This window comes from Mustela nigripes, chromosome 16, assembly GCF_022355385.1.
Source record: "Mustela nigripes isolate SB6536 chromosome 16, MUSNIG.SB6536, whole genome shotgun sequence".
In the NCBI taxonomy this organism is placed as follows: Eukaryota; Metazoa; Chordata; class Mammalia; order Carnivora; family Mustelidae; genus Mustela; species Mustela nigripes.
In genome coordinates, this window is record NC_081572.1 from 39092395 (window position 1) to 39102486 (window position 10092).

Genomic DNA, 10092 nt, shown 5'->3' on the forward strand with positions numbered 1-10092 from the left:
CCCTACCCTCCACCCAATCCTCCAGCCTCCCAGCAATGGTCAGCAGCGCCAGGGGTAAAATCCTTTCCAGGCTGGGACAGCCACCAGCACTTGAATTTCCTGGCACTAGAGGGCACTGGAGAGCAGGGTAAGAGTCTCGCTGAAGCCCAAGGCTGAGTCTCCACTCAAGATGAACCACCCCTTGGGTTCTGCTAGTGTGTTAGCAAATCTCCATTGTGGCCACCCTCTGTGACCAGAGCCACAGAAAACAAATGTCCCCAGGACCACCCCCAAACAAGCCTGTGGTACACCACAGCAGACCCAGATAAGATTGCCAGATAAAATACAGGAAGCCTAGCTAAATTTGAGTTTCAGGTACACAACACATCATTGTTTTCATTTTTGTTTTTGTTTTTTGGAGAGAAGGAGAGAGAGAGAATTCACACACAAGGGGTGGCAGTGGTGGCGCTGTTGACAGAGGGACAAGGAGGGATAGAATCCCAAGCAGGCTCCACCCTCAGGGCTGAGCCCAATGCAGGGCTCGATCTCATAACCCTGAGCCGAAATCAAGAATCTGATTCTTGGAGCTCCTGGATGGCTCCGCCGACCGAGCTTCCAATTCTTGATTTCAGCTCAGGTTATGATCTCAGGGTCATGCTAGCCAGCTTCATTCGCTCAGAATATTTCCCTCCCACACCGCATGCACTTTTTTCATTCCTGCCTTACGCTTCCCCCAAATTCTCCCAACTGGCGATTGAGTTAAGTTGATAAGAATTCTCTTACATTGGTGTCAGTTTGCTCGATCACTCTCTCTCATGCCTAGATGAGATCAGTTGGAAGGAGGGGATGGAGAATTTCATTTCGTTTCTGAGAAATAATTTTGCAGCACATAACTGTTCCTGGGTAAGGCAGGTCTGGGATGGAGAACTGAACTTGGGGGAGGGGGAGGGCAGGAAGGGGCAGGATATAGAGTGAGCTCAGTTCATTCTTGGGAGGCAGGCTCCGACGGCAGGGGGATGTCCAAGAAAAACTTTGCTCAGTCAGTTAAGCGTCTGACTCTTGATTTTGGCTCAGGTTATAATCATGGGGTTGTGGGATCAAGCTTCTGGTCAGTACAGAATCTACTTGAGATTATCTCTCTCCCTCTTCCTCTGTCCCTCCCCACGCTCCCCCCAAAAAATAAATAAATCTAAAAGAAAAAAAAAAGAGTCAGACACTTAACCAACTGAGCCACCCATGTTCCCCAAACAACAGACACTCCCCAAACAACACATCATTTTTTAATACAAGTGTGCCCATGCAATATTTGGGACATATGTATAGTAAAATTTATTTGTTGTCTATCCAAATTTCAAATTTAACTCGGGCATTCTGTTTTGGTTATCATTGCTTGGTTTTTTTGTTTGTTTGTTTTGCTACATTGGGCAAACCTAGATCCAGGTAAAGGGTCTAAGAAACTCTACCAGGTGTGGACAAGGGAGGCACTGAGGCCCCCCCACCCCCACCCACCATGACCAGGTCTCCAGGAATAGAGGCAAGCCTTCTGTGGCAGGCTTTTTAGAGCCCATCTGGAGCCCAGCCCAGGTGAACTGGCAAAGAAACTCTGACGTGCCACCTGGAAACACAGTGACAGCTGAGAGCCACACTTATATTAGACGATATTTTATTGATCGGCTTGTCTTCCCAAGCCTGGGTCAGAAACCAAACCACATCTCCCAGCCTGCTGTGTGTGGCCTGGTCCGTCCACAGAGGGTCCTACAAGTCACAGCCATCCACCCAGTCGCTGAGGTCCTTGCCCTGGCAGTGGCGCCTCCAGGCCTCCCTGAGGATGGAGGATGGGGAAGAGGAGAGACCAAATCAGCTGCAGCCTTCAGTCCTTGCTCAGAGAAGAACAGGAAGGAGGCGTGGGCTCTAAACCACAGTAAGGAGGGGGGCTAGCAAGGGAAAGAGGGCTAGTGAGCCCTGTTAACGAGGAAAGAACCCCCTAGAAGAAGTAAAAAAGGACGAGCGTGGCCTTTAAAATGTCATCTGTCTAGCCTCCTTGTTTTACCAATGGAGATACGGGGTAATTTGTTCAAGTTCACCCAGAAGTCAGTGGCAAAGGTCCAGAACCCCAGTCCGAAGCTCTTTTCCCACACCGTGCTCCTTCTGTGGACAGTCATGCCACCCTACAAGCGTACAGCTCTTTACAGTCTACACAGCACTGTCCCATCCATCACTTGTTCGCCTGTACCCCGGTCCACCCCCGGGCAGCCCTGGAATGTGGATAAGGCAGATACTGCGTTCCCTATATTCCAAATGAAACGTTGAGACAGATGCAAAATTCCTCACCCAAGATCCACAGCCAGGAAACGACAGAACTGCAGTCATACCCACTTCCCCTTGGCCACCAATCCAGGTCTTTCCATTGTCGGTAACTATGGTTTAGAGGCCCTTTCAGGACCATTACCTTGCACCATCGTCACATGAGCATCTTGAGGAAGATAGGCAAGATCCTGGGGTCCCAGGGCCCCCAGTTCTCAGGGGTTCCAAACTAAGGTGATTCCATGAAGTCAATCAAAGAGCTCGATGACCAAGAGTATCCCTAGAGGACCTCTATAGATCCATCAACAAGGTGTGGTCAGTGGGCTTGTCTGCCTCTCCCATTAGACCGTAAGATCCTCAAGGGCAGAGACTCAGATCTCAGGCTCTCTGCAGCCCAGTACCCAGCACAGAGCCCGGCACAGGCAAGCTCCCATGTGTGCAGGTGGAGGGAATAAACAGTGCCCTTTCTAGTTTCTGGGGCCACTGCCTGTTATTAGCCTCAGCCACCTGTCACGGGTTATACCTGCCACAAATTTTCTCACAGCATACAAAAGAGAGCTGTTCTTTGATGGAACCCAACAGGACCAATGGTACTACCATCCCCGGGTAGTCCCCCCATGATCTCAAGCCCTTAGAGCCCTGCCAAGCCTGTACTCACCCATCCTGATCTTATAGCTATGTCCTGCTGGGCCTGCCTCACTCCAGACCCAGTTCCTAGGGCATCAACTCTTCTCGGACCAACACATCTCCCAAGCTGCAGCCACTGTCAAGGCTCATGTCAGACGTTCTCTAGATTCCCAGTCATTTCTGCCTCCTCCTCTCCCTCACTGCCACATCTCGCCTGTTCCCATGCCTCCATACAGCCCCTCCTAGACAACCTCCCTCCTATCCATCAGCTGAGCAACTGTCCTAGTGCAGACCCGGGATCTCTCACCGGGACTCCTATAAAGGCTTCTCTACATGTCCCTGCCCCTTGTCTTCCCCACTCCCGCTTCCCTCTGCTCTGGGCTGATACCCACTGCCTCCCGAATTCCTTTACCTGCCTTCTGACCACCACATCTGCCTGGAGCTCCAGGAGCCACCCGGAGTATCTCACCCTCCCCACATCCTGCCCCTGCTGCTCTCTCATTTGGAAATGTGAGGAAAGGGAGGTTGGAGACTCAGCAGCGAGACCCCCCCCTTCAGAAAAGTCTGTGGGCCATTACCTCAGAGGGCCATCTGGGAACCCATGATCTAGTCCAGGACCCCACGAGATGCTCACCCAACCCCTCACCTGTGGGCATGGCTGCCCCAAGGGCTATCTTGTGGGAAAGAGACAGGAAAAGAGAAGGTTGACACGGTGAGGCTCCAAAGTGCTCAGCCTCAACTCCCCACCATGCTTCAAGCCCCGAATCACTTCTTTGATCTGTCGTACATCTTGGGCTTCTCTACCAAAGTTAGTTTCGGTGACGATGCCACCATTAAACAAACAAGGCTGACCAGATCCAGGCCGTGTGGACCTGCAGGCAGGCATCCTAACAGAAGCATAAGTGGCAGAGCCAGGCTTGGCTCCAGGAGTCCCAGTGAATTGCTCACCCTCCCTGACACCCAGTGTGTTGTCTCTAACGACGTCAGGGACAGTAACCCCTGCGGCCAAAAGTTGGGTGCAGATCAGACTGTGAGGCCACGGAATGGTGGCCGGGACAACATGAGCAGTCAGGAAAGAGATGCTGCCTGCTGCTCTCCACCAGTCCCCACCACATCAGCCTTGGGGTGGGGACGGGGGGAGGCTAGCCCCGGTTACCTACCAGCTGGCCAGACCCTGGGGCTGTTGCGTGATCTTCATGGCACAGATAACAGTATTCTTAAGGTTAGGATTCAACAAGTCTGGTGTGGAAGGCAGAGACACATGGTGAAGGAACAGCGGACAGAACTGAACATCCAAAATCTGTCTTTCTCTCTCTCTCTCTCTCACACACACACACACACTCGCGTGCGCCCTTCTCCATCCTAAACCCAACCCTGTCTCTTGTTCCCTTCAGAAACCCAGGTCTCTCTCTCCCACTTCCCTCCCGCCCTCCTACAGCGCGCGGCGCTCCGAACCCGTCTCCCATCAGATTCATGGTGGACCCGCCCACATCTCTTGCCCCGCCCCTCTCTCCTTCTTAGGCCCAGAGGGGCGTGGGGGGATTCCCCACTCAGAGACACAGGCGAGGATCACAAACACCAGCGGGAAAGAAGCACGGCCAGGCCCAGAGGCGCGCCCCCCCACCCCCACCCCCGGACGCTCCCCCACTCGGGCCCAGCCTACCGGAGCAGTACGTCTGGCACAGGTTAGGGACCTCTGGGTCGAGGTTTTTGCACCACTTCCGGCTGTTGATCTGGAAGATGCCGTTGTTGGTGCTCCCATCAGCTTCGTGGTCCACAGCAGCTGTGTTGAAGCCACTCGTGAAGTAAGCAAGACAGACCCCTGGGTAGGGTGGAGATGCAGGCCCGAGGGTCGGGTGACCGAAGGCCGCGTAGAGCGGGACACTCAGGTGTGGGTGCGGGGGGACACTCATGTGTGGGTGCGGGGGCCACACGCGAACTCCCCTGAGCCTCAGCTCCTGCTCTAAGGTGGGCAGGGCGGCTGTTCTCCCGCCTACTTCCCCAGCGCCTCCAGACAGACAGCCTCAGGGAGGCAAGGGACTCGTTTGGGGCCACCATAGCTACCAAACAGCCAGAGTCAAGTCTGTCCCTCGGGCCTCCTTCCTTCCTGCCATCTCACCGCTCTGCGTGCAGTGGGGCCCAAGACATCTTTGTGGGGTGAACAGACAAGAGCTAGATCTTTAAAGGCAAACTGAGGAAGACCCAGGAGAGTGCTGGCAAGGGAGCTAGAACGAGAGAGAAATGAGCCAGACGTGGCTGGACCTCACAGCTTCCCGAAGCTACCAGCAGCTTGACGAGTCTGCTCTTCCTGGTTTGCTCAGTTTAGCCCTAACCTGCATGGGAACTCTTGGCTGCCATTACGATTAGGGAACTAAGCCTTTCTGTTTCTTTGGCTGTTGACTTCAGTGACAGCGGCAGGGGCGGGCAGGAGCAGGCTGATGGGGCTGCCTGCGGCCAATTAGAGATTCAACTTGTGCTAAATGTTGTCCACCCGTCGGGTCCTAGCACTCTGGATGGACAAAGGAGGGCTGAGGCTGAGAAAGCTTCTGAGACCACAGCCCAGGAGGGAGAGCAGGGAGGGAGGGGAGCGGGGGAGGGGGTGGGGGCGGTCCTCACAGTCAGCCAGGGTGGATCCCCGGTAGCCCTCCAGGCCGAAGTCGTGGAGCACCTTGGCCAGCTCACAGCGACTGTAGACCTTGGCCTGGCTGGAGGTGAGCAGGCAGCCCAGCAGAGAGGCGAAGGCCAGCAACATGCTACCCCGCGGGCACAGCTGCTTGCTGGGAGCCTGGCTCCTGGCTTCCATGCAGGTGGCAGAAGCACAGCCCCCGCCACGCTGGCTCACGACTGGGTTTTGAGAGGGCAGGCAGTTCAACAGCCCTGCTCCACCACTCACAGAAGGTCACCCTTGAAAGACGAAGAAAAAAGGGCTCTGAGCATACCTAGGTCAAGGGGAAAAGGTGCCAGTACTGCACACCAGCTCCCTTGCAGCCCCGAGGAAGCATCAGCCCTGCGCCCGAGATCCAAGATCCCGGAGAGGGTTCCCTGAGGCCAGCTCCCCGCCATCCCACTTTACACCTGCCCCAGAGTGGAGATGGGAGGCGGGGAAAGAAAACGAGCATATTTGGAGCGCTGTACTACTTGCCAGCCATCGTCGCATCCTGAAGCCCTATGTCGCACAACTAGGAAGGAGCAAAGTGTGGAATAAGACCAACATGTATGTGATTCCAAACCCCATGAGGTATGGCCGTGAGCAGATGATCCAGGAGGGCAAGGGCCGAGCAATGTTGTCAGAGTGTCAGTCAGTCCCCACCCCGCCCCTGTTGTCAAGGGAATGCTCTCCTAGAGCAGCTCCTTGGGTTGGCCCCTTGCTCTGTCTGGCTCTGTGAGCCAGCCCTCGGTATTACGAAGGATGTTTGCACCTGATTGTGACCTTCACCTTCACTTGGTCTCAGCCACTCACTCCCAAGGCCATCCACAAATCTCACTACTGCTGCTCTCTGCCACCTTCCATTCCCGTCTCTCTGGTACACCTTCCCGTGTCTCCCATGACCCTACCCCACTGTACTTGCTGTCTGCCTTCATTGAGTCAAAAAACAGAACAGCCACAGGACGTCATGAATGGCATCCCTAAAAACACATGGCCTCGAAACCCACTGGACCTTCACGCCATGGAGGATGACAAGATGGGTTAAGGGTGTGGCTCTGCAGTGGGAGCCTTGAGTCTGAAGCCCACCTCCAACCTGCACAACCTCTCTGACTTCAGACACTTCCTGCGCCTCATCATCTCCAGCTGGCCAAGGAGGAAATGAGTAACCCCTGCCTCAGAAGATTGTTGAAGGAGTGAATGACAGGAGAAAAGCCCAGAGAAAACCTAGCTCTTTGTACTATAAATGGGTTCTTGTAATTTCTCTGATGAAATTCTCTGACACCAGCATGAGCGCTTGTCTTCGGCCAGCTTTCTCTCTCCTGTTTCCCTCAAAAAACATTCGAGACACTCATAATTGCCCGCAGCCCCGTCCCACCCAAGCTCCCAGAAGACCTCACTTCCCGCCTCACAGAGGCACCAGTAGCCTCGTCCCGCTTGTCTTCACCCCTCTAGTGACAATCTCGATGATTGTCAAGGCCCGCCATGCCTGCGAGCTCCAGACTTCACCCTTTCCTGCCTCTCAGCCTTGCTCCCCGGCCATCACTCCTCTACCAGTGTCCTCAGTCAGTGTCCTCAGCACCTCTTCCTACCCCTTCTCCTGATGCATGGACACACACAGGCCTCACCACCATCTATACTGATCAGTCTCTCTCCTTCTTTTCCCATGAAAACTTCTACAGGAAGAATGACTGTTTTCTCATCTCCCCATGTGTGTTCAGCCCAGTGGAATTTAACTTGACCACCTGCATCACTATACACCTGATGCTATTCTGCCCTGTCCAGTGGGCCTCGTGAGTTCTTGACCCACAGGGGCGCACCATTGCCCAATCTACCTGTTGAATCTCTTGTCTCTCTTGACTTTTGTGATGCCCCCTTTTCTGGGTTCCCTGCTTCTTCTTGGGCTATTTCTTTTGATTGCCTATGCCATCTCAAAAGTTGGTATGCTTTCCGGGTACTTCTACCCTGAGCTCTCCTCTCTCTTTCTCTCTCTCTCTCTCCGGAATACCCTCTGGCTGGCCCTACAGTTAACTGCCACCTGCAGGCTGGTGACGTTGAAGTCTGTCTTCCCCAGAGCAGCCGACCTCATCTGCAGCCGCCTCCTGGACTTCTCCCCTTGGATACCCCACATCATGTCCAAAACAGAACTTATGTTCCCACTAAAATCGGCTTCCATGAGCCTTTCCTTTCTGAATTTAAAACATTCTTGGTTTAAAGCTCATAACTGGGGCACCTGGGTGGCTCAGTTGGTTGGTTAAGCATCTGCCTTCGACTCAGGTCATGATCCCAGGGGCCTGGGATCAGGACCCACATGGGGCTCTCCACTCAGCACAGAGCTCTGAAGCTCTGTTCTCCCTCTGTGATCTCTCTCACTCTCTCTCAAATAAATAAGTACAATCTTTAAAAAACAAAAAAACAAACAAACAAACAAAAAAAAAAAACTCCTAACATTTCTGGTTTAAACACATTTATCCGAGTTAGAAATACAGATGGCCTTCTTCACTCCTTCTGTCTCTGCACCCTTCACCCATCCCCAGCCGGTCGATCCCCAAGTGCTGTGGATTCTGCTCTCCCTCCCAGAGCACCATCTTGCCCTCTTTTCTGATCCCCCTCCCAGCACGCTGATGGGCTCCTTGCATCCAGTCCTGACCCGCTTTCCAAACTATTCTAGATACATTTACCATCATGAGTTTTTTAAATTAAAGCCTGACCACCTGCCACCTGGGGATGGCTCCCTTCATCCTTGCTTCTAGGTGTGTGGACCTGTCCCTCCCTTGGCAGGAGTTCCAGTACTGCCATATTCGCTCGTGCCTGGAGCCTTAATCTGCTCCTTCTTCTACATGGCAAACTCTTACTCATACTTCATGGGTCACATCACAGGTGAGTCCGCCAGCTCCCCAACACGCCCTCAGCACCCTGTGGCTTCTGCCATCCCCCTGTCCCACAAGACTGTAACATACGGTAGTTGTTCCCACCAGAAGAGGACTTCCAAGGAACAATGACTGCCCTGTGTAGCTTCATATCCTCAGAACTAAGCCGAGTTGAGAGGACAAAGAGGCTGTTCAATGGTGCTGCTTACCCTAAAGCATCCTGAGGTCCTGACCCCAAGAGCACAAACCTTCTCCATCAAAGTAGGGGATGGGGAGGCAATGGAGGGGGTACCTCACTAAGCTCTTCATACCCAGCAGACACTGCTGGGCCTTTGCTGGATGTTTTCTAATTTAATCTCATCTAATCCTCTCAACAACTCAAGGGGCATAGGAGTAATAGCCCCCATTTCCAGATGTGGAAACCAAGTTCACTTCTCTACAGAGACTGTTTTTTGACCTTTTGTAGCAAAGCAACTTGAAAATAATTTCATCCTGAGCATGTCATGGCAGGTCGAGGGGTGTAAGGAGTGAGGGCTGGTGAATCAGAGGCCAGACACCGTCTACAAGATCTCCCCTCTCTCAACTCAGCACTCTCCCAGCCCAGGACTCCCCCTCCCCCGCCCATTTCTGACCACCCCCTTTCTTTTTCCATGCCCCTCTCCGACCAGGCCAGCCAGGGCCCTGGCCAACAGCTGCAGGAAGAGGGGAAGGGGGCTCACTGATCAGGTGTCGTCCCCACCAGAGCTGACACGGCAGTGACAGGAGGCAGCAGCAGGGACCCAACACCCTGCTTCAGCTCAAGACACCCCCATGATACTGCTAGGGCCTGAGGCACCCAGCTTTCAGAGAATGATGGGGGAGAGCAGACTCCAGACTGACATAGGGCCTTCTGGAACTCCCCAGTTCTGTGAGCTCATCTTCTAGAACCATCTTCACACACTGAGCTTTGAGTCGTCTCCTGAGCCCCACGGTTTTGGGGGTGGGGACATGTTAGGAGTGTCTAAGCCCTCCTCGGCCACTTCCACACACACTCACGCACACAATACATTGAAGGATGACTCTTCTGCTCCATCGATGATGATGGCAGGGGCCCACAGCCTCCCCAGGCAGCCCACCTCACCATCAAATGCCTCTGACTGGCAGAAAGTCCTTCCTTAGTGCCGAACCACAAAAGGCCCACTTTCCGCACCTGCGTGATAACAGGTCAGTGTGGACAATCCTGGGACAAAGGTGATGCTGTTGACCCTAGAGCTTGAGGAACAAGGCAGGGATCTGGAAAGACACATGACGCCCATGTCTGTGTCTCACAGGGGCCCCTGCTTGGAGGTCGCACGGATCTGGGAAGGCTGGCACCAGTGACTACCAGCTGGGTGACCGAGAAAAAGTGACGTCACCTCTTAGTTTCCTCAGCTCTCAAGCGGGAATAACAACACCAGGAGTAGTCAGTCAGTGGTTGGTACGCAGGATGTTCAACACATGGGAGCAATGACTGCTAAGAAGAGAGGACAGCCAGAAACGTGTGGAGTGGCACCTGCTCACCCTCTCTGCCTGGGCCCCACCCCAAACCAACCAGTTTAGAATCAAGGGTTAGCCCAGATCCAGATCACCTTAGGATTTCTTCCTTCCTTCCTTCCTTCCTTCCTTCCTTCCTTCCTTCCTTCCTTCCTT

The 10092-nt window shown here is 53.7% G+C and overlaps 1 protein-coding gene across 1 annotated transcript; it reads right to left on the reverse strand.

The window, feature by feature from the left end:
- Positions 1–1734: 1734 nt before the first annotated feature.
- On the reverse strand, positions 1735–5803 carry SPACA3 (sperm acrosome associated 3). The gene is made up of 4 exons (XM_059380297.1): positions 5527–5803; positions 4574–4732; positions 4071–4149; positions 1735–1801 (listed from the first exon to the last, which is right to left on the reverse strand). The coding sequence occupies exons 1-4, from the start codon at positions 5711–5713 to the stop codon at positions 1735–1737; spliced, it is 492 nt and encodes a 163-aa protein (XP_059236280.1). The 5' UTR covers positions 5714–5803.
- Between the last annotated feature and the right edge of the window lie 4289 nt (positions 5804–10092).

Coding starts and splice junctions, on each gene's coding strand:
- SPACA3 (XM_059380297.1), bottom strand. CDS start 5,713: ATGGAAGCCAGGAGCCAGGCTCCCAGCAAGCAGCTGTGCCCGCGGGGT. Junction 4,733..5,526: donor GGGATCCACCCTGGCTGACT/GTGAGGACCGCC, acceptor CACCCTACCCAG/GGGTCTGTCTTGCTTACTTC. Junction 4,150..4,573: donor GTGCCAGACGTACTGCTCCG/GTAGGCTGGGCC, acceptor CTTCCACACCAG/ACTTGTTGAATCCTAACCTT.